Source organism: Peromyscus maniculatus, chromosome 19 (assembly GCF_049852395.1).
Source record: "Peromyscus maniculatus bairdii isolate BWxNUB_F1_BW_parent chromosome 19, HU_Pman_BW_mat_3.1, whole genome shotgun sequence".
NCBI lineage: Eukaryota > Metazoa > Chordata > Mammalia > Rodentia > Cricetidae > Peromyscus > Peromyscus maniculatus.
In genome coordinates, this window is record NC_134870.1 from 77,903,265 (window position 1) to 77,927,383 (window position 24,119).

Here is a 24,119-nt window from a genome sequence, read left to right on the forward strand (position 1 = left end):
TGTATTTTCTTTGGCCTGACACTCTCCTCATTTACAACCCATATACTTGAAATGTGGTTGAAGGTATTTTTGTAATCTATCTCCATTTGGGCTGCGTGTATACAAGGAGGGCAAATGTGATTTGAAAAGTTCTTGCACATTTTTTATCTCTCACTGTTTAGCAGCAATATTTTCATTTTCTCTGTGTTTATGAGTTCCACTGCCCTTCTGTAGGTAAGGTGGGAAGTTAGACTGACATGAACATCCTTTCACACCTGAGAAGTGGTGTATTGCACAATTTCAGATTCATAGGCACTGTTTCTCTCCCCAGATTTTTGACCTTGTCTAGACCCTACACTTCATCTTACAACACATGAAATGTGATCCTGTAATACCAAGAATTGTAAAAAACAGTCCGATGCCTGTCATCTCATATAGTTTCAGAAAGTGAGTTGTTATAGAAAGGTGACCAGCATACTTTGCTTGTTGCCTCTTATTTTGCAGAGTGTACATATCAATCATTGCTTCATCTAAATTTATAGTATTCTTATTTTTCTATTTCTAATTCTTGGTAACCTTTTTATTTCAATTGCTAATTTGAAAAAAATAACATCAAAACTTTTTACCAAATTTTATTTTAAATACATCAAATGATAATTTAAAAGATCCTACAATTGGGGTAATTACAATGTCTTTTTTTTCAAACATGTTGTTTATTATTATATAAAATATTGGTACATATAAGCTCAAACAATGCCTCATATAAAAAACTCTGCTTTATAAATATATGATAATTTTCATTTTTTCTTTTTACTGTGAATTACAACTATTTGCTTTTATTGTATTTTTTATTACCAATTCAAACAACTGGGTTTTCCTCAAAGCACACTACCTAGGAGAAAGGTTAACTTTGTCTCATCTTACCTTATATACTCAAATCAGATATTTTTGCATGATATATGTTCAATTAAATATTTCAAAGCTAATCTTATTAGCATACATATTTTCCTACTTTGGGAAGCATACTTATACACATTTGCTAAGTGAATGTTGCTGTGCCTCTAGCAAAATAAAAATCATAATTTTAGTAAGAAAGAACATTTAGTGGTGAGATAGTTTGAATATCATTGGTCCCCATAATGTCATAGGGAGTGGCACTATTAGGAGCTATGGCTTTGTTAGAATAAGTGTGGTCTTGTTGGAGGAAGTGTGTCATTGTGGAGGTGGGCGCTGAGGTCTCATATATATGCTCAAGATACTGCCCAGTGTCTCAGACCACTTCCTGTTGCCTGCAAGATATAGAACTCTCAGATACCTCTCCAGCACCATGTCTGACTACACATTACCATGTTCCACCATGTTGATAATGGACTGACCTCTGAAACTGTAAGCCACCATCTCAATTAAATGTTCTTTATAATAGTTGCCATATTCATGGTGTCTCTTCACAGCAATAGAAACTTTATCTAAGACAAGTGGTAATACATTGAAAAAAAACATTTGAGAATAAAATTTCCAGACTTTCAATTGATGACATGTGAACATATAATTTTCAGAACATACTCCAAACTTAAGAATGTTTTGATATTTTATTTGGGGAGATGATTTCAGTTAAAAACAACAACAACAGCAAAACAAAAACTCAAAACAGCAATAAAAACTTATACTCAGCAAGATACTAGTATATATCAACATTTGGTTTTTATTTCATTTAACAAACCTGAGCTCCCATATTTCTGTGGAAGATGTATCATGAAGGCTGTGGATTAGCAAAACAGCTTTGTCTGTTAGCCAATACTGGTATGCTTTCATTTCGTGTTTTTATTGAAGATGCAACTTAATTACCGTTTTCTTGAATTTCTCTTTCACCAGCTGTACTTCTGTCTCCCACTTTTCTAGACTCATATTGTCCTTATGTTTTGACAGTTATTATTCAAAAGTGTACTGGTTAGTACTGATAAGTAAATAATGCAGGAACAAAACATTATGAGACTAAGACAAAACAGCTTCCAAACTACCATTGAGTTCATTTTGTGTTGGCCATCTACTACTGGGCATGGGATTTGCCCTTCAGTATGGTTCATATACCCAGAGAGACTCCATTAGAGAAAACTAGGTTTCCATGTATGAGTGGTTGTCATTTGGAGATTGTTTCTGGATTATAGATAGGGCTTGTGTCTGCTTCCCCTGTTAGTGCTAGGACCTCATCTGGCTGGAACCTGTGCAGGCCTGTGCATGCTGCCACAGTCTCGGTGAGGTCATGTGTGCATCTGCCCTGTTGTGTCTGGAAGGCCCTGCTTCTTTGGTGTCTTCCCTCCCCCACTGGCTCTTATGATCTTTGCACCTCCTCTTTCCCAAAGTTTCCTGAGCCCCGACAGGATGGGTTTGATGGAGACATCCCATTTAGGACTGAGTGTTCCACAGTCTCTCACTCTCTTCACCTTGTCCAGTTAGGGGTCTCAGTATGAGCTCCCATATACTGCAGTAGGCAACTTCTCTGATGATATCTGGGTAAGACACTGATCTATGAGTATAGCAGAATGTTGTTAGTAGTCATTTTATTGCTATGTACAGAAAGTCACTACTGTAGATCACAGAGATCGTAGCTGGGTTGGTGTTTGCCTTTCTCCTTTGGCAGTATGAAGAGTACCTTCCAATGACATGAACATTATTCAGCGGGGGTGAAGACTATAGGTGTGTAGAAGCTTAACTTGTCTATTTTCAGTGGGTTATGAGAATGTTGTCTTCAGCAATAGGGCCTTACCTATATTTTTTGGAAATTTGTGGAAAACAACCAATTGTGTTGGCATAGGCCAGAGTTGGCTGGGGTTTTTCATGGGGCTCCTTGGATCAATAACTCAACTAGATGTAACCCATTCCTGACACTGAAAGTTTCATTTGGTGGCAAGGGATGTCCAGCTGGGGTTTTCTCTCCTCCATTACTTGGTGATGCCATTTAGTTTTGTTTCTTTTATGAAAATATTTGAAGAAGCTTCTAATGTATTAGGTTTTCATATAATCCCTCAAATCGACCTTCATTCTAGCTGTCCCTTCCCATACTCTCTCATCACCTCCTCTTCCCCCTTCCACATTTGATCCTCCCATTCCAGTCCCCAGCCCATCTGTAACTGTGTATTCTATATTTTCTCTGTAGGCACCACCCATAGTTTCTTACTCTATACCTAATCTCTCTCCATATATGAAATAACGTCAATCTCTTAACAGTGAAGATCCATATGGAAATGAATACAAAGTACTTTTGTCACTTTTGTTTCTAGATTACCTGATAGCTCCGTCCATTTATTTGTAAATGCCATGGTTTCATTATTCAAACAGCTGAGTAACATTCCATTTTGTGAATGTACCACATTTTCTTTATCCATTCATGCACTGATGGGCATCTAGGCTCTTTCTAATTCAGGGCTATTAGGAACAGAGTAGTCACAAACATGTTTGAGACAATGTCTTTATAGTAGAATGTAGGGTTCTTTGGGTATATGCCCAGGAGTGGTATAGCTGGATATTCAGGTAGATTGATTCCTATCTTCCTGAGGAACTACCTCACTGATTTCTATCATGGCTGTACAAGTTTGAAGTCACCGGAATAATGGATGAGTTTTCCCCATACCAAACATGTTTGCCAGCATAAACTGTCATTTGTTTTATTGATCTTGGCCATTCTGACTAGTATAAGATGAAATCTCAAAGTAGTTTTAACTTGCATTTCCCTGATGACTAAGGATGTTGAACTCAACATTTTTAATTATTAGGTTTTGATAGGTTAGTGAAGACTAATATTGGTCTATTTCTAAGGATTATTAAGTTGACAGGCAATTAGTTAATGAGTTTTGGTTATGTGATAGATATGGCTACACATACATAATTAATAAATAACAAATAACAAATAGCTAATTTGTTACCTAAATAAATAGATTGGTTTTTGTCTGTTTTTAATTTGTAAATATTTTTGTTTTCTTTCTAACATCTTTCTTATAGATACTTATACATTTAACCACCATCAATACTATGTCAGTCATTTTGTGATGAATAAATAATGTGTCAGTAGGATTCAGTAACTTTCCAGCATCTCACAGGCTAGAGATAAAAAGGGGAAATAGTATTCTAAGTCCTGACAGACTGTCTTGAGGGCCTGTTCTTAACTATGACCTCAGAGTCTTTCCATAATGAAAAGAATAAGTGAATCCCAGATTTCCTGCTATCTCTATGACACATATACAGTGAGTACAAAGAATAAGGTTGTGAGAGACTAAAAAATATTCTCCGTTGTTCTACACCTTACTTCACCACTTCCTGTTATAGCCTGTTGAGGTGGTTTGAATGAGAATGACTCCCATAGGCTCTAGTCTTGGCTACTCCTTCCCCACCTGGTGGAACTGCTTAGGAGGGATTAGGAGGTGTGGCCTTGCTAGAGAAGGAGTGTCACTGGAGGCAGGCTTTGGGGTTACAAAAGTCTCATGACATTCCCAGTGTACTCTCTGTCTCCTGCTTGTGGATCAAGATGTGACCTCTTAGCTGTTCCTGCTGTCATGCCTTTGCTCTCGCATCATGGACTCTAACCCTCTAAAACTGTTAAGCCCAATTAAATGCTTTCTTTCATATGTTACCTTGGTCACAGTGCTTTATCACAGATAGAATAGTTATTAATACACAAGATGCTAGATGACAACATTTGGATTTCTTTGAAGTTATCTGAGCATATTTAGATAAAAGTACTAGTAAGTACACAGTGATAATGTTAGCCTTTCTTTGCTATGAAAGAAGTAAGAAAACCACTTAAGGAAGGAATTATTTTTGGTGCATGGTTTCAGGGGATTCAGTCCATTGTCACTTTACTATCTTTCTTGTGAGCCATCATGTGATTGAGGAAGGACATCATCTTGTGAACCTTGTGGTGAAACATTGATGGCCACCTCATGGAGGACATTATGCAGAGTGTAATAGTGGAGTGATGAAAAAATAAATAAAAAAGGAGAGTATTGAGGGAAGAGAGGGAGGAAAGAAATCTTTGGAGACAAGTTAAAGCCTCAGATAATGCACATAATAGTTTATTTCTTCAGCTGGGCCTGAATTTCTAATAAACCCAGCAATAAATTGATCATTCAGTTAAACTATCGGTCACTACACTGTTATTATATAATTACTTCTCACTTGCTCCACCTGGTAGTAATAAAGGTTTAACTCCTGAGCCTTTGGTGGGAGGAAGCACTTTCTATGGAAATTATAATAATTTAATGACATTACTAGATTGTGTTGCCAGAGACGGTGTGTCAATATACCACCTAAATGTACCTATACTGAAAAGGATACTGTAATTTTACCACACCTGTGTAACCTTGAAGTGCTAATCCAGGGTTATATGTGCACTCAACTTTGAGACTCGTGATATACTAATAGGATGAATTTTATTTTTATTTTTTTTTGGTTTTTAGAGACAGGGTTTCTCTATGTAGCTTTGCGCCTTTCCTGGAACTCACTTGGTAGCCCAGGCTGGCCTCGAACTCACAGAGATCCGCCTGCCTCTGCCTCCCAAGTGCTGGGATTAAAGGCGTGCGCCACCACCGCCCGGCCGAATTTTATTTTTTAACTAAATTCTTTATTCTTAGTGTCTTTCTTATGAGGATCCTAGAATAGTCACTATTTTATAATTTATGCTTTGCTTCTTTGAAGAGTTTTTTTTTTTTTTTTTTTTTTTTTGGTTTTTCGAGACAGGGCTTCTCTGTGTAGTTTTGCACCTTTCCTGGAACTCACTTGGTAGCCCAGGCTGGCCTCGAACTCACAGAGATCCGCCTGCCTCTGCCTCCCGAGTGCTGGGATTAAAGGCGTGCGCCACCACCGCCCTGAAGAGTTTTTTTATTTTATTTTATTTTTTTTTCTGAGACTGGCTCTTACCATGTCTCCCAGGCTGCTCTCTTGATCTTATACTCGTTCTTCCTCGGCCTAATGAGTGAGTGCTGGAATTACAGGCATGTGATTTCACACTTTTCTTCATGTGAGATGAAATATTATATGAAGCAGATGAACTGGCTATGAAGTTGGTGCCCATGTTGGACCCATGGGTTGGTGGCAGTGGGCTAGTAGTGACTGAGAACAGCTGTGCAGTTAAGCAAATGAGTCTCTAGGCTCTAATGCTGGCTCTTCTTACTGACTTTCTGTGCGTATATGAATTCTTCAATCTTTCATTTACTCTCTTCTATTCGATAAGGATAAGCATGTATATGCCATACAGTAAACTCACTGCTTAAAGACCAAACTAACCATTTGGTCACTTTCTACTCACCAAAGTTCCTTGAAAACAATGCTAGAATAACATCTATGATTATAATTTCAAGGGAGCAATCACCTTGGGAGCACCAATTACATCAATAATAGCTGTATGCTCGGGTCTGCCTGCCAGGTTCCAACACACTGTTGAAGTGGGAGTCATCAAACTGGTTTCAGAAGTGTGGGAGTCAATGAAACAGCCAAATGAAAGGTCACCCATAATCAAAAAGAAATTCACAGGATTCACATTTACAGATTTATTAATAAAACATTTTTGCTCTTGTTGCTCTATTTTTCACCTATTTTACACCAGTTAAATTGGTTGAAAATAAAGAGATACTAAAAGGTAGTTTGCCATACAAAACATCTGGAAGAAAGAGGTTGGAGTTGGAAAATGAATAGTTAGGCTATTCCAGAAGGTGGCATTGCTAGTGAGCTTCCTTCGGTGTGTGGGAACCAGTTTCCAAATTTAGGAAATTGTTCCTGGAAAACATGGACAGCACGACAGAGAAAACCAATGAGAGAATGAGTGCTCGGAGACTATTGATGAGTGTGGATCACTGGAGCAGGCAGAGCCGAGCTAATTTGTTGTTGAAGTTTCCAGCTCATGTACTCAGGAGAAGCTAATGAGTGATTTAAAAAAATAATAAATCTCTAAGGGGCTAAAGTAGACAGCAACCTGCCCACTCTCTTTCTAACAGAACAGAACCTCAAACTGAAATACTGATTGACTTTTCTTTAGACCATAGCTCTGCGAAGTCTTATTTTACTTCTCTTATTCAAATTGACTCTGGTGCTTTGTGTTCGATCGCAGACATGCATAGGACCACAAATTCAGCAAACATCTCTATAAATGGTTGGGTCTTAAACTACAGTTCAAGGGTTAATGAATCATTCAAAGCCCTATCAGAAGGCACCCAAGACCAAGCCTGGTGATGTGAGTTCATGCCCCAGATTCACATGGTGGAAGGAGAAAACCAAGGTCTGTACACCTTCCACTGCAAAAACAATGTCAAAAGTGGCTGACTACAAATAGAACTCCACATATGAGAAGAAAAAACAAAATAACTGCATATTTTAAATGCCAATGAAAAGAAACAATTACAAAATTCTAAATACTTAAACATCCCAAGACTTCTGCTGCAGTGAATAGCTACAGTAATATTTGGAAATAGATCGGAAATGTCCTTACTCCTGTCAATCCTTGAGAGAATGGAGAAGAAATGGACCACTCTGGTAGTGCAGTTCTGTCTGCAGCTCCAGGTTGGATTTGCCCAGTCTCCCAGGTGGAATCTACACTTTCTAGAACTGAAACTTTACCAACAGAAGGTCCTTCATTAACACAAGATGTATCACATCTGTTCTGCTGTAGTCCATCCATAAAAAAATACCAGCATTGTTCACCCACTCACACCTTCTGCGTCCCTGTAATAAGTAAGCAGGAATATGTCCAAGAGAATGCAAAAATAGACAACAAATGAAAAAAAAATACTGAAATTTTGGGTAAATTTTTACTTCTATTCTATTTGCATTGTTATTTTTTTTTAATGCTGTGACAAAGGAGCTTAAAAAAGAATTTGTTTTATGACACAGTTGGAGGGGGTACAGGCCATCATGGTGGGAAAGGCATGGAAGATCTGGTGGAAACATTCAGCTGTGACTCCTCACATCTGTGTAGACCAGAAAGCAGAGAACAGGGTAATGGCAGGCACCTGGCCTCCTCTATCTTTCCTTTTGTTCAGCGCTCCATGGAATAGTAGAGTGCACCTTTAGGGTAGGTAGTCCCTCCCCAGTTAAACGTCTCCTAAAACATCCTCATAGATACATCCAGAGGCGTTTCTTTTAGATGATTCTAAATCCCATGGGGATGACATCGAAGATAACTATCACATGACTTAACATATTTCTTGATGCTGGAATACAAGTAAGACAGGTAATTCCCATATGATTGCATGTACCTAGGCAGAAATGCCTAAGTTGAGAAGTGTGACATCAGACACACTGTTTCAATTGCTTTACAACTACTTTGATTAACTTAGTTTCCTGTTGTTTACCATATGATCATGACTTTTAGACCAAATGATCCTGAGGGCTTTTTTTTTTTTTAATGTAGGATGTGATGCCTCATGTTAAAGGAGCGGTGAATGATTGTATATTTAGCAAGTATCTAACATCATTTGTATGCTGAGCAGACAATGCAAGTATTTCTATCAATACCACATCAAGTAGATTTGTATTATAATCTTTTAGGGAAGCAATTAAAACTTGGAAGGTGGAATAGTTTCAATCAGAAAAGTTAGAGACCCGGTGATGTTGCTTGGTGATAGCACATGTGCAGAGTAGGCTCAGGGCCTTGTGTTTAATCTCCAGCCTCAAAGACTAAAGGGCCAGAACACAGTGAGTTAAAGGCAAAATGTGGCTAGTTCTGACCCTCATCCAGACTGGCAGAAATGTGTGCTCTTCAAAGCATTCTTTGAGCTGATTTGGGATTTATCAAGAGGTGCCTCGCAAAAGCGCTCATGCCAATCTGTTGGCAGTGGCAGCTTCTGGCATTCTCCACTTACTCTTCTCTTCCAGATCCATGATGGCTCAACATGCCCATGTGCACTTCTGGTGTCTGGCATAGTAGCCCTGGTACCTTTGCCAAGGGCAGCAACAGAGGACTCTCCCAGTGTTTCCAATAAGAAGTGTTTCCAACTCTATTTAGAGGCGACTGAAGCTCTTCAAATTTATTGGAAGCAGAATAGATTTTGCCTTCCGTCTCTATTTACATGACTTATACAACTTTATTTTTTTTTCCTCTGAGTGTATTTATTGAGCTCTAACACTGAAGGCACCTTCACAGTTGCATTTAGGTTCATAAAAAACATTGAGAAAACAAAAACATTTTGCAATGATTTCAATTGATGTGATTTATTTAATATTGATACAAGTAGAATGCAGTATGAAAGTAATGCTATTCCATCACTCATGCACTGATCTACAATGAGCTACCATGTTCAGTGTTTCAGTCATAGATGTGGGGAATAACAGCATTCTCCCCCTTTATAGTTTGTGACACACTTGTGAACCCAGCTCTCAAAGCACCATCTATGGCTTCTAACCTCTCAGGTTTCTTGTTGAATGTGTCCTTCTCTTACTGTAGGAGGCACAGAACTTAGCCCATTTCACACCACTGCTACAATACAAGCTCTCACTCCCCCATGTTCTTCAATGCAGAACTCTCCCTGATAGGCACGGAAGACTTTTTGTTTGTGTTAATAAAAGTTGAAGATTGAGAGGTGAATACACAGAAATTAACAGATCAAGATCAGTGGAGGTGTTCTATTTGCTAGCCACAGTACCAGCAAGATCTGCTCCCATTCAATTAGTTCCTTAAAAAGGACTCACTGATTGCAGTGTTCAAGTGACCTATGTTCTGGTTACTTCAGGCAGTGAATAAGAACACTGTGAGAGCACTGATGCAGAGGTAGGAATTGTCATCAAGCCAAAACTCCACAGATGCCCTTGAACAAAGGGAGCTGGAAAAGGAGAAAGGGAGGGACAGAGAAAGACAGACAGGGAAGAAAGGAGAGAGGGAGAGGGAGAGGGAGAGGGAGAGGGAGAGGGAGAGGGAGAGGAGAGAGAGAGAGAGAGAGAGAGAGAGAGAGAGAGAGAGAGAGAGAGAGAGAGAGAGAAGAATGGCAGGAGGAAAGGAGAGAAAGAAAGAAAGGAAGAGTGAGAGACAAAAATGTTCTTTGATGGCTACCACAAATAAATAGACATCTGCTCCCCCTTTTTAGTCTTTATCCTCCTGTTTATTCCCTTTTTGGTCTTTTGTTTATTTCTTCCTTCTCTCTCCCAAGTTTCTACTTATGCATGACAAATTTGTTTGCCCAGATTAATACTACTGGCTTCTGAGTATCCAAAATAATTAAATATCCTTATGAATAATGTAGAAAAATGATATTATGTAATTATGAGATAAATTGCTTCATTCTGATCCCAAGCCTTACTACTTACAAACAGTATGTTGTTAGGTAAGTTATTTGATTTTTTTTTTTTGTATCTGTTTCTTTAGTCTAAAATAGGAGTAATGTCCTTATGTATCTCAAATCACATTGTTGGAGTACAAAGGATAGATTACCTGATTTAAACTCAATAAAATAATGCTTGGTAGATCTTAATTAGTTCAGTATCAACAGCTGTTTGACAACATAACTAAGTTAAAATAATAGGATTTTTGATATCTTAAAATACTCTTTTTGAGCATTTTATATATAGAGAGTGTGTGTTTTGATTGTATCTATCCTTTACTTTTCTTTTCCTCCCAGACTCCCCCCCTCTGATATCATGTCATCTCCTTTATTATGTTTTTATAATCGATTGAGTCTAATTAATATTGCCCATATGTCCATGGGCATACAGCCATCTACTAGAGCATAGGAAACCTAATGGGTCACATACATGGAGAAAACTGACTCTCCCCTCTCATTCTCCAGCAGCCACCAACATTCAATAGCTCTTAACTAGTGATACTTAAATAACAAAGCAATCTTTGTTTCAGTTAGGTGCATATAATAAAAAATATTTGCAACCTTATATTTGTATAAACATTCATAAAGCCTTGTGACACACAAAATTTGCAATGCTATTTTTACTTTATAAAAGATTCAGAAAATTGTAGATCCAGAAATTGTGAAATGCTTAAAATGATAAATTCACTCTATATCTTACCTGATCTTTTGTAGCATGAATACAATTTTCTGCCAAAATATTGTGTTTGTTTCCTATGTCTAATATGTTCTACAATTAAATATCTATGCTGCATTATTTTAAGGAAATTGCAAATAACACTATGTCGTATTTTTATTGTTCTCATATTTGATTTCTGGTCCATTTGAGAAAGTAACCTGTTGGATTCTACATGAAAACTATGTTTACCCAAAGCCAAAATGAATAGCAGCAGTTGTTGAATAACTCTGGAAATGATAAAGATTCAGTCTATTGTGGCATTCACTGGTTTTCAGTGAGAGCAGAAACAGTGAGGACAGAGGACATAATTCAGAATGTCAGCGATTATGGAAACTAGAGACAGGATTTACTAACTCCTTCTATGACTGTCCTGTGACTTCACAGCCATGAGCTCTTGACCAGGATCATGGTATCTGGCATAAGATTCCCTCTTGTGGAATATGTCTTAAATCCAATGAGAAAGCTGTTAGTTACCTTTAGCAATTGTGAAACTGTTACACCATTGGGCACATCCTGCCTCAATGCTGCTATTAGAGTACGAGGGTCTAACATTAGGTAAGCACAAATGTCTTTTTTTCCTTAGCAACCTGCATAACACTTTCTAGCACTTTAAAACCTTGCCAACAGGGAGGAAGTTTCCCAGTCAGTTTGTGATTGATTTTTTTATGTCCTGTAGCAAAAGTGTGAAGTAAGCATCTCCAGGATCTGGGTCTTAGCTGTGGTTATGGTGGGCAACCAAAAGCAGGAGCAAGAATCTTAAAAGGTCTTATTAATAAAAAACAAACCTAGAGCCAGGTATTGGGGTGAACGCTGAAAGATCAGAGAGACAGAACAGGCCACAGCTACCTCACCTCTCCTAGATAACTTCTCAGCTTATCTCGTTTCCTCAAACTGGAAGCCTCTGAGTGTTCATCCGAATGGATCTCAGCTGAACTGCTGCTCCAAAGCTTAAAAGCTTAACCAGGCTCTAGTTCCTGGTTTTCACGCCTTATATACCTTTCTGCTTCCTGCCATCACTTCCTGGGATTAAAGGCGTGAGTCACCATGACTGGTTGTTTCCAGTGTGGCTTTGAACTCACAGAAATCCAGGTGGATCTCTGCCTTAAGAATGCTAGGATTAAAGGTGTGTGTGCTACCATTTGCTGGCCTCTATATTTAGTGGCTGTTCTGTCCTCTGATTCCAGATAAGTTTATTTAGAATGCACAATATATTAGGGAACACAATATCACCACAGTAGTGATAGTCTGTGTTGTTTTAGAGACCTCTGGGGCCTCCCTGACAAATAAATTAAGGGAGGTATATCATGCCTTATACTGTAATTTTCATATAAAAGCCCAAGCCTTCTGAGAGTGACATTGTCCACCCTTCCAGGACATTTCAATTTAAACTTTATACAGATTTAATTTGAACTTATTTAGTTCAATGTCTATGCTGTCAAATTGCCTCCTAAATGTTTATGTTTATACTAGTACACCCATGCTGCTTTCAACCTTCGTCAGAGAAGTTTCTTTGTGTGATAGATTGTGGTAAATGGAGAGACTCACAACTGGTTAAAAGTAAAAAGAGTAAGAGACCAAGTGTTCAGTCCAAAATAGGCCACCTATACCAATTCTTCTCCCCCAATGATCAGGACACATCAAGGAAGAGGAGTGTGAAAGATTGTAAAAGATGAGAGGGTTTTGGAGGAGTGCTGTGAGCTGCTGCCTTCTGTACATCACATGGCAATCACACTCATAAACAGCAGCTGTGGTTCCCTGCGTAAGACATGCATAAGATCAAGCAAGCCAAAATTCGGGCACAGGTGGGCAGATGATCTCCAGACCCACCTCTTTCTTACTAAGGAGAAATTAGCAGGTGATAATTTCCGAGGAATGAAGAATCCATGGCTTTGAAGGATGTTCCCATGGGTAGGATCCTCATGCATTTCTGACCCCTGAAACCATGAACATTTGAGTAACACCAGTTGGGCTTAGCATGTTATCTTCAGCAATTACAAAATGACATGATGAGAGGGAAGAATTTGTTTGTGAGAAGAGGTAAGGGTCAATATTACCATCATATTTCATTCCTTGTGTTAAATTCTCAAGGATAAAGAAACTATTTAAAAAGAGTTACTAAAAGTGTACACACACACACACACACACACACACACACACACACACACACACACACGGGTGGGGGGAGATGACTAAGACTAACTTATCAGGTGTTTGAACTAAATTACAAACATACATACATATTAACCTTGATTCTTATATTGGGAAGGCTGTAGATATATTATGCAGCCTGGTCATGTAGCCTATTTTCTCATGAATTGCTGCCTTCTTGGAACAGCTTTGAGTTCTGTGGTAGATGGGAATATGTGAGTTGTACAAACTTAAACAACAAAACTCTTGTGTTAACACAATTAAGAAAACAGCTCCTAGAAAGTCTTAGGGCTTTCTTCAAGACTCCAGAGAAAACACTAAAACTACTTAAGGCTTCAGTCAATTCCAGTCAAATTGTTTGTGAAGTTGTCAGGCCCCATTTAGAGGAAAAGTCTGTGACACATGCATTCGTAGTCATTCGAACAGTAATTTCTTGTAAGTTGCTTATGACTTGGCTCACAGTGTGAAACTTCCTGAGACAGCCACACCAGTGTGTCTCCAGCTCTCCTATATTCTGTTGCCATCTTGAGTTCTTTGGGAAGAGACGTCCATGAGTCAGTGACAGGTTTGGTGAGGGTAGGCCTTCTGGAGATTGTTGGTCATTCCTCTTTGAAAAAAAATTATCAAAATCTTGAAAGAACATGAGGAATGGTTGTGTCATAAAATGTTTGACAAAGTATCCAATTAAATTGGGAGTATTGTAAAAATCTACTTATAATTCATGAAAATATTACTCCAGTAATCCAATTACGAATTAAAACACAGAGCATACATTAAGACACCGCTGACACATTAGTGGAAAAACGGCACTGGTTTTTATATTTTTACAAATAAAATGCCTGATTCCCAGAAGAATAGACTTTTACCTCTGCTTAATGGTGTGCTTTGTTCACAGTCATTATAGAGAGAATCCAACTTCACAGAGATGTCTAATGGATGAAAGGAAAAATGCTTTCATGGTCTTTCCAAATAACAGTGGTTATTGTTTTATACATACATCATCTAGTGACAGTTTTAACATGCTTAATCACGATAAGAACCATGAAGCTACATCAATGCTCTCCTTATTCTAATACATTAACTACATCAGTGTGTCTTCTTCTTAAAATAGGTCATGTACCTGTGCACACCCTTCCGGGACCATTTAAATCTGCACAGTGTGTGTTGGGCAGTCTTCTATGAGGAACTCACAAATGTTGATACAATTGCTTATGAAATATCAAAAGTCTCAGGGCGCTGTCAGGCACACAGTGACAAATGCGTTCTCCTCACCGGAAGCTGAAGTTGGTCGTCGGCAAAACTGTCAGTTGTTTTCCTTTAAATCAACAGATTTTCATTTTGTTCATTTTCAAGAAAAAGTCTGGCAAGTAACTAAATCTGAATAATTACGATTTGTCTTTCAAATAAAAATGATGTTCCACGAGTAAAACACACATGTCAGCTCACAGTGCAAACAACTGTGAAAGTGATTTTCTAAAGAAAACCATCAGACCAGACAGTTTGAAGCAAAAATGCCTTATTGGTAGTTTGCATTTCACAGTAAAGAGCATTAAGACAGTTCTTCTAGGGTTCACACATTTAAAATAGATAATTCTTTGTGCTTCACCAAGGAGATTTAAGTAAATTCTTACCTTTAAAAGATTGTACCATGGATGCTGGTTACCGTGGTTTGTGCTGGAGTCTTGGTTCCAGGCTACGCAGCAATTATGTGAAGCACTGTTACTTTTGAGCAGTGGATACAAATAGACCTTTAGTACAAGCTGTACCATATATGTTTTAAAATTAAATGACAATTGCAGTATTTTTATGCAGCTTGGTTTTATTAGCAGCATTCAAATAAAAGATCACTTTTGCTAATTCATTTGTATTTAATGCTGTTCTGATAAAAATGAACCACATTTGTGCAGCTCTGGAACATACAAGGTACAGCAACAATGTGAACTCTGCCCTTTCGTTTGAGCTAAATCTTTCAGTCCAGGAATTGCTGTAACTATAATTTTGTGGACGTGACAGCATCCTAGATTCCCTCAATGATCTCCATACAACATGCATTCATGAAAGGCAGGTTCTATGGCTGCATCAACCTTTGTCCCTTCGTGTGTGTGTGTGTGTGTGTGTGTGTGTGTGTGTGTGTGTGTATGCGCGCGCACGCGCACACTCGCATTTCTCAGGGAATACAATTGCTTACCTTGTGAGAAGCTTCAGTGGTTTCCCTATGTGTGGTTTCTTCAGTAATATTTGTCTTTTGAAGATGTGATGATGCCTATATGCAAATATCTAGGACTCTTTTCCAAAATTCTGGCTCAGATTAGTAGTTACCAAATTTTATAATAAAATTATCACACAGTGTTTGTCTAAACCCCTGTAAAAATCTATCTCTAACATCTGTAAGACTGGTATACATTTCATCATAACTGGTTTTATGTAGTTTCTATCTGTTCAATAAGAAAGAACAGTAAGAAATCTGTTCAAAATGCTATTTCTTCATCATTTTGCCCTTTTGAACAGACTATATAAGTGTGAAAGAGAAAATGAGCCTTTTATTTTTATTTTTCTAAGAAATCTTTTCTTCACCAGAGGAGAGATGCAATAGAAACAGATTTTCTTCTGTTTTAAGGTATACAAAACAATTAAGTTTGCTAACAAATGGACTTAATGTCAGAATTGATAAAAGGTTTCAATTTATGTAGCTAGGTAAACATGTAGATTGAGAGATAGATTTAAAACACAGGTGGAAAAATCTTAACACTTGCTGTTCTTCTTGTAAGTGCAAGAGTAAGTTTTACAGTTCAGCACAGCGCGGCAGAGCCTAGACCAAGGTGATGCCATAGTTGCGACAATGAAGAAAACTTCAAACAGCAAGTGTCCTCTAAATCGCTAAGCAAAGACGGGCTCCAAACACGCACATATGTGTGCTCAAAAGTGATCCACCTCAGCAAGTGTCCTCTAAACCGCCAAGCAAAGACGGGCTCCAAACACGCACATATGTGTACTCAAAAGTGATCCACCTCAGGGCATCTTTGGAAAGGCCAACAAATGGTTTGTTTTCTGTAATCATACTCAAGTCATCATATGGAGTTATGTCCATAACATATCATGTATTCTTTTGTTGCATTCATTGATTCTGTATGTTTGTGCATATATGTATGTACTACACAAACTTGCTTTGGAAAGGAACTTGACAGAGTTAGACATGTTCAGTAGATATTGTTTTAAGACTAGTCATGGTAGAAAAAGGATCTGGAGACATTCTTAGAAAGGTTTTATAAGCCCACCTCACAAAGTTAAACCTTCCTTATTATGTTAGGAGCCAGAATTGTTACATGATAACCTGCACTTGTGAGAGGCTGGGCAAATGAGGTATACCTGTATGCCCAACAAGCAAATATCAGCATGAGTTGACCTCTGGTAGGGCACCTACATTGATGTATTGACAGTGAAATTCTGTCTACAAGCTTGGGCCTATATATGGATAGGAAAAGTTAAAGTGTAAGAGCTTGCAAACATATGTAAATACAGAACAATGAAGTAGGAATAAAGTGCTGCCTTTTTCTGTATATATAAAATTATGTTTAATTCAGTAACATTATTGACCACCTATGATACTGTGGGTCTTAAGAAAATATGTTACCACAGAGTTGTGTTTGTCATGGACTCATAGAAGTAGACAATAAAAGCATAAGCACAGAGAAAAATGACTGTAAATTCTAATAAAAACAACAAGGGAGTAAAGAAAATGACAGACAATGTTACACCCTTAGACTGGGATGTCTGAAAAAGCTTTTATGAGATTTTGCTATCAGAGGAAACAAGGGTGTGGGAGGACAGCAGGGCCAGATGAGGGTTCTGTGGTCTGGTGAGGGACAGATGAAGGGCTGTGATCATACTCAAAGGACAATGGGAAGTGACTGTCATGAATTCATTTATATCTTTCAAATTAATTCAGGTTGCTTTGTGGAGAACACATTTTGAGAGACATCAAGAGAATAGAAGGCTTATTACACTCAACTTTACTGTGCATCTACATAATAACTTTTGTCATTGCCCCAAATAACCTTGAACAATCAATCAAACTTTATACTCTTAAATCCAATTTAGGCTGCTTCAAATGTGTTTTTGATTGTTTTGTTTTGGAACATACGAGGAATTTATAATTATAGTATTTCAAATAGAAGTGCAAAATAATTTTTCCAAAAGTATTTTAAGCCATCATTCCTATTACTGTTAATACAAAGACAAAAATAAATTTTCATTTCCCAGTACTGGCACTAATATCAATCTGATATGGCATGACATAAAAATGATAAATGTTTCCCTTCAAACTGGAAGATAGAACATTAACTTAATCTCCACAAAATTATAGAGATAGCCATGTGCAGCTGAAACTTTCTAATCATGAAGGTGGTGATGTACATTTTTAAGAGATATATTTAAGTAGAGGCCAAATAACAAAAAAAGTATAAGGAATTAGAAAAATCTAGGTACCCAAGGTAGGCAATCTTAGTTTTAGATATAAGTACTTTTTGGTGTTGTTGCTGAGAATTAACTCATGGCTTTACCCCAGCCAAGCAAATGTTCAATTGTTCTTCAAATGAGCTGTACCCTGCAAGCATACTCTTGATTTTATTTTACTTTTTAGTTTTTTGAGATGAGACTTGACTATATAGCCCAAAACTTGCACAGACCAAGATGTCTTTTAACTTAGAGTCACTCTCCTACCTCTGATTCTAGAGTGCTGAATTAGAGTTGTGTACAACCACAGCCTGTTCCAAAGATTGACTTTTCCAAAAAATATGCATGACTCTATTCCATACTAGTAGACTGCTTAATGGTGAAAACATGAGTAATTTTCCATAAAATGTAGCTGTTTTATTACATACATCAGGCATTTAATACATATTTATTGGAAGAATAATGAGATGCCCATTGATGCTGAAGGAAGAAAGAAAAAAATCCTACTGATAGTTTAGTGTAAATGATATATATGCCCCTTTTCTTTGTTTTCCAAGGAAATTATATACAGACATTTTTTGTCCTGTAAAACTAAAAGACCTGTTTTCAAGTAGTTCTAGAAAAATGGTATATTGATTAAAAATATTTTTTGTTTTTCTTGATTCAATGTATATACATAAATTCTAGTAGTGTTTGTAATAAACTGAGTGCAAATAGTTGACACAATTGGGAAATACCATGGTTAATAAATATCTCTCACTGTCAACAGACCAGTTTGCATCAATATTTAGCTGGAAGGAAGCAAACACTGAAAACCGCTAACACAAATCTGCACATACACATTTAGTATGCTTACCCATTAGGGCACAGGATGAGGTGCAGCTAGACACAGATGCTACATAAACTCCGTGATCTTAATGTGTGTACCTAATTCTTGCCATAATGAAAAATGACTTTTCATTCTGCAATTCGGGTTCACTTTTTAGCAGAATTTTACAAAATACTTCAAATTCTGTAAGATTTTTTTCCAGTATCTGTTTTATTATAGAAATGACAACCTAAATTCCATATTCAATTGTAAATTACTCACACAAAGTTTCTAATCAAATATCATTATGCCACAGCCATTGGTGAGTTCAGTGCAGGATAGAGGGAATTCCATTCAAACAGGCCATGCTCTATGGACATAGATTGTTTCAAATCATAGAAATGTTTCTCATATGGGTTGTGTTCCATTTGGCTTGTCATCAGAGTTGATGTATTCATGTTCTGATCTTGGGGCCTCTCAATAATGAAGAAAACCACTGCATATGATTCCCAAGGATCTCCAAAATAACAAGAAAAGCTGAAAATGCCTCCTGTGTTCTCTTGGGAAAACATTCTCAGATGGAGTCTTCAGAGTCAACTTTGTATTTCATGGGCTGTGTTCCTACTTTACAACCAAACCCAGGGAATGGGATTGATGACATCATTTTAGCTTTTAACAAGGACATTTGCAAAGCTTATGATGAGTCAAACTTCCCATGAAGGATGCAAATAAGCAAAGAGGAACTAGTTCCTGAGACTAAGTTCACAGAGAACAAGAAAGGAGAAAAGGGATGTTAAGTTTAAAAGGTAGAGAATGAAGGAGTACTTACTATAAAAGCCAGCATGGTGTGAATCAGAGATGGCAGAAAACAGGACAAATCTTTCAACGAGAGGGAGGGATTTTCACTTTCGTACATGACCTTCATGCTGCTGAAACAAGAATGTATTTCAAAAACTTGTATAGTCTTTTGAACGAGGATACAAATTCTATTTGTAATATGTGGGGGTGACTCAAACCATGACTTACCCATGGATATACTGTACAAAAACATATCATCATAAGGTGAGCATAAGATGCAGCAATGGTTTAAAATAGCTCCTTTTGTATTGAGATAAAAAAAAACTAGTAGGAAAATATGGTTATGTTGACATACACTTGAAATTTATGAGTTAATACTATCATGTACTTATTATTTTATCACCTAAATTCTCCTAATGTATATCCAGGCTACTTCCTGGATAATTTGATGGAATGTTACTCAATATCACAGTAAGGAATACTTGCAGAAAGAAACTAATTGTCTTTTTTTTCAATTTTTAAGATCCTGACTTTAAGGACCTTGGAGTTTTGAAACCATTGCCAGGTTGGTAAAACAGAAATTTGATAAAGTCCGGAGGTCTTTGTTTTCTGCGATGAAGTATACTTTGGGTTTATTATTTAAGCTCCATTTTTGTGTGTGTTTGGCATTTTATTATTTAGCCTGTGAGTTTGAGATGGGCGGCCCTGAAGGAATTGTGGAGTCCATACAGATTCTGAAGGAAGGCAAAGCTTCGGCCAGTGAAGCCGTGGATTGCAAGTGGTACATCCGAGCCCCGCCACGATCTAAGGTCAGTCCCAAAGCTGAAACCCACACACAACAGCGGACTTGAGGAGCGTCTAGTTCTCACATTATCTAGTAGCTCTAGGACATGTGTCAAATGTGCCATAAGTGAGCAGTATCCTGTGTTTTGAAATGAGAATTGTTATCCACCTGTTTAACATAACTTTCCAGAATAAGCTGCAGCATGGGATCTGGTTAACAGATTGTACATATGAGTGAAGCAAGTCTGCCTCTCTGGAACCTTGATCCCAGTGTCAGGCTGGAGTTGTTGTTAGGAATGGTGTTAAACAACTATCCTCATAGTCAATATGCAGTTTTAAATTAAAGTTACATCTGAGGGAGAAGTGGGTAGGGTTTATGAAATCATGTATCTCTAGTATGTGAAATGAAGGTGTAGTGTACAAGGTAAGTGTTGGCCAGAGGTCCTAGGAGAGCTCACACCTCTTCACAGAGAGAGCACAGTTCTTCTGTAACAAGAAGCTCCTTGGAATTGTTATGATTTCCCACATGTGGGGGTTATGTTATCAAGCTGCTCCAGTCTTTCGGATACAAACACTCCAGACCTATTGTTGACCACCCCAATTTTTGAGTGCTAGAAACACAATATAATGGTTTAACTGTGATATGCATCACAGTGAATGTAACATGGGTCTGATTCAGGTGCAGGCAAACACTTTGAAAACACCTTTTAGAACAACAAAGAGTACATTTATCCTTACAGGTCTGTCTTCAGAGGAACTGTCCTCTAAGTACATATTACTTATTTTCCTTTTATCCCCTTTTTTATGCTCATTCCAATGTATACGATAGAGTTAGGATGTGACTGATTTACTGGACATACACTGACTCTTCATTGAATAAAGTCAACTCTTTGTTTAGTTAATTGATTTAGTGACACTGGAAAGCCCAGATCATTATTATCCATTAATGAAAGTACAGTGGAGAGGAAGAGGGATGGAAAAATGGCTTTATCTGTAGCATGATTGTCTTGAAAATATATGGACCAAAGTTTGATCTCTAGAGCCAGTATAAGGAGAATTTGGTGCAGTGGTGAGAATTTAAATTTTCAGAGCTGGGGAGTATAGAAAGACAGATCTCTGGGGCTTAAGATCCAGCTATTCTTGCCTACTTGGTGAATTCCAGGTCAGTAAGAAACCTTGCCTCCATAAAAATGTGTATAAACCATGAGAAACAACTTCAAAAACTGACCTCTGACCTCCACACAGGGAGGCACCTGTGTATCTGTGCTCTCATATGCACATGCAACCCTACACACATACACACACACACACACACACACACACACACACACACACACACACACGGCATGCACACACATACTGGGGGTGTTGAGAGAGAGAGAGAGAGAGAGAGAGAGAGAGAGAGAGAGAGAGAGAGAGAGAGAGAGAGAGAGAGAGAGAGAACTTTAGACTCAGTCCTCAGCTTTTCTTAATTTAGTACTTAGACATACATATATGTGAAGAAACCATGCAAGCAGTAGGGTTGGTTCCTTGAGCTGTTGATGATGAAGGTGTGAAGGAAAAGGCGACGTAAAGACTACTACACAGAGGTGGTCTAGGTCTTGTTAGAATGCATGAGAAACAGCACCATGGCAACTAGGCAGGAGCAGGAGGTGCTCAAGACAACAGGGAGAGCACATGAGACTTTAAGTGCAGAGAGGACAGCAAGCCTTTCTGGAATCAAAGCAGTAGCTTGAGAGCTAATGAGGCAATGGATGTGGAGGGAGGCAAGTCTGTGAACTCTGGGGCGCTCTGGGGTCTTTCCAGAGAACAGATACTTTACCCCAAGTGCTTAGTGATATCAGGAAAGGCAAGCAGAAAGGGTATATGGCTGGATTTGCATTTTAGAAATAGAGTATTATATGGGAAGAAAAGATATGTGGGTCAACATGAGCAGATGCCTAAGTAGGGAGTAGACAGTGAGTCCAGGACTAAACTTACTCTGTTCTGGTGACCAGTAAAGGAAATATTAAGGTTGATAGATGCCAGAGAATTTTGGTGGTGGGATTTTTCAGGTTGAGCAAAAACATAAACCTTTTTGCCCCTCCCCCCACTTTATAAAAAAAGAATTTAGAGGAAGTTGGACCTTCAAGCAGTACTTTGGCCTTTCCACACCTGAATATATATATATATATATATATATATATATATATATATATATATATATATTCAGGAGACTTGACCATTTCTCCAAACAAGTAACTAAAGAGCCTTAGAAACGATGAAAGAATGGCCCTGCTCGCAGCTCTGACATTTGCAGGTCTCTCTGTGTGGGAGCAAATCTTTTTAAAAGTTTTTTTGCTTTATAATAATTTAGACACTGCTTTTCTTTTTCTTTTTTTCTTTGTCAGTTTAAAGGTATTTGCTAGCTGAGACTGAGGGCATAGACCTGTCATCCCCTCTTCTCAGCTGGGAGGCTAAGGCAAGATGGTTGCCCTTTTAGTTCAGGGTTAGCTTAGACTACGGAGGGAGTGAGTTTACAAAGCTAGATTGGACAGTTTAGGGAGACCCTATCTCAAAAGGAAAAGGAAAAGAGGGCTGTGAATACAACTTGGTGACAGAGCCCTTGTCTAGCCCGTGGGGGGCCCTGGGTTCAAACATCTATATCAAAAGGAATTTTAAAAAGTAACCGTTTTGTATTTGTAACACAAAGACTTAAATACCTGGTTGATCAGAGAGCTAAGTTTATCTTATATGCAATTTTCGGATTATCAGGAAAGTGCTTGTTTTTCTTCACCTTTATGAATGAAAATCTTTTATAAACAGGGACTGTAATCACAGCACCTTGCTGTCTTTAGCGGCACCTTGTCGCTTCAGTGTTAAAGTGGAGTGTAAACACACGCCTCCTTCTGCCAGCTGGCAAATAAGCTGTCTTTTGTACAGTCCCAGAACAACAATGCCTTGTGCACCTGCCTGTCACAGATTCTGGCAGTCTGTGACCCAAAGGGGACGCTGCCTGCAGAGCTGAACCAAGATGGTTCTATTGTGACAGCCCTTTTCTGTTCAATTAGAGGTTGAGAGGGCAGGGAGTGGCGTTGGATGCTGGAAGAAAAAACAAGAAATCAGGTCTACTGCCATGGTTGTGGATAGTCTTTGATATATGAGACTAAACTATTAAAGCATAGGTCAAGCTTGAGATGGGTCACTGTGAATATTTGAATGATCTCTCCCGACCCCGCATAGTTTACAATGAAACCGATAAAGAGTTTACTTGTTACAGTTAAAATTTATAGACACCACATGTTGCTTCTTAGCTTTTGGCAAAAAAAAAAAAAGAATATGTACTGATATCTCCTTTATTAATGTAGGTGACCGCTTTAGGTAGAAATATGATCAGTCAGTCAGCATATCCAAGGAAAAACAGAGAAGAAATAACTTTGGAAATCCATTCATGATGTGACTATTTACAAATAGAAGAAGCATAATCAGGATTATAGAGGTCTTTTAGAGTTAACCATAGTGTGTGTGTGGAAGGGGGTTACAAACACACTTCTGTGAACAGGCTTTGTGTGTATGGAAATTCTAGAACAAAGCTGTAGGAAAGGAATTAATGTGTCTAGTTTTAGATCTTATCCAGAGAAGGGTCACCTGTAGTGAATAATGGGAGAACAAACTGTGGTAAGGATTGAATTTGAATTCCATGAAGGCTGAGCTTTAGGTGTTTGTAGATAATGACTTTCAAATGGAATGGCAACACCTGTACAAAATGGGGCCACTCTGTGGTGGTATTGTGTGGGAGGGAAGGACAGGAGCAGCAGTGAAGGGTAAGGTTTTTAGCTCTTAGCTATCACTCTGACCTCTTGGGCTTTCATCTCTGCATTGGCTCTGTGTTTCTTATTTAACAAGACGGTTACATCTACACCACTCCCCATTCAACTCTGCCTGGCGGAAGGCCTCTTGAGGTCTGTAGGGAGTAGAACTATTTTGTAGTAGGTGTGGTCTTGTTGGAGGAAGAATGTCACTGTGGAGGCAGGCTTTGAGGTCTCATAAAGGCTTAAGCCATGTTCTGTGAGACAAACCACTTCCTGTTGCCTGAGGATCAGGGTGTAAGAACTCTCAGCTCCTTCTCCTGCATCATGTCTGCCTACATGCTGCC

General features: G+C 38.2%; 1 protein-coding gene across 3 annotated transcripts in view; it reads left to right on the plus strand.

The window, feature by feature from the left end:
* The window catches only part of Neto1 (neuropilin and tolloid like 1), a 117,320-nt gene that overhangs the window by 51,959 nt on the left and 41,242 nt on the right, over nucleotides 1–24,119 (plus strand). For all 3 annotated transcript variants that reach the window (XM_042263840.2, XM_042263841.2, XM_042263843.2), the window contains exons 5-6: nucleotides 19,725–19,766; nucleotides 19,883–20,010. In XM_042263840.2, coding sequence (XP_042119774.1) covers nucleotides 19,725–19,766; nucleotides 19,883–20,010 — 170 coding nt within the window. The remainder of the gene's footprint in view (nucleotides 1–19,724; nucleotides 19,767–19,882; nucleotides 20,011–24,119) is intronic.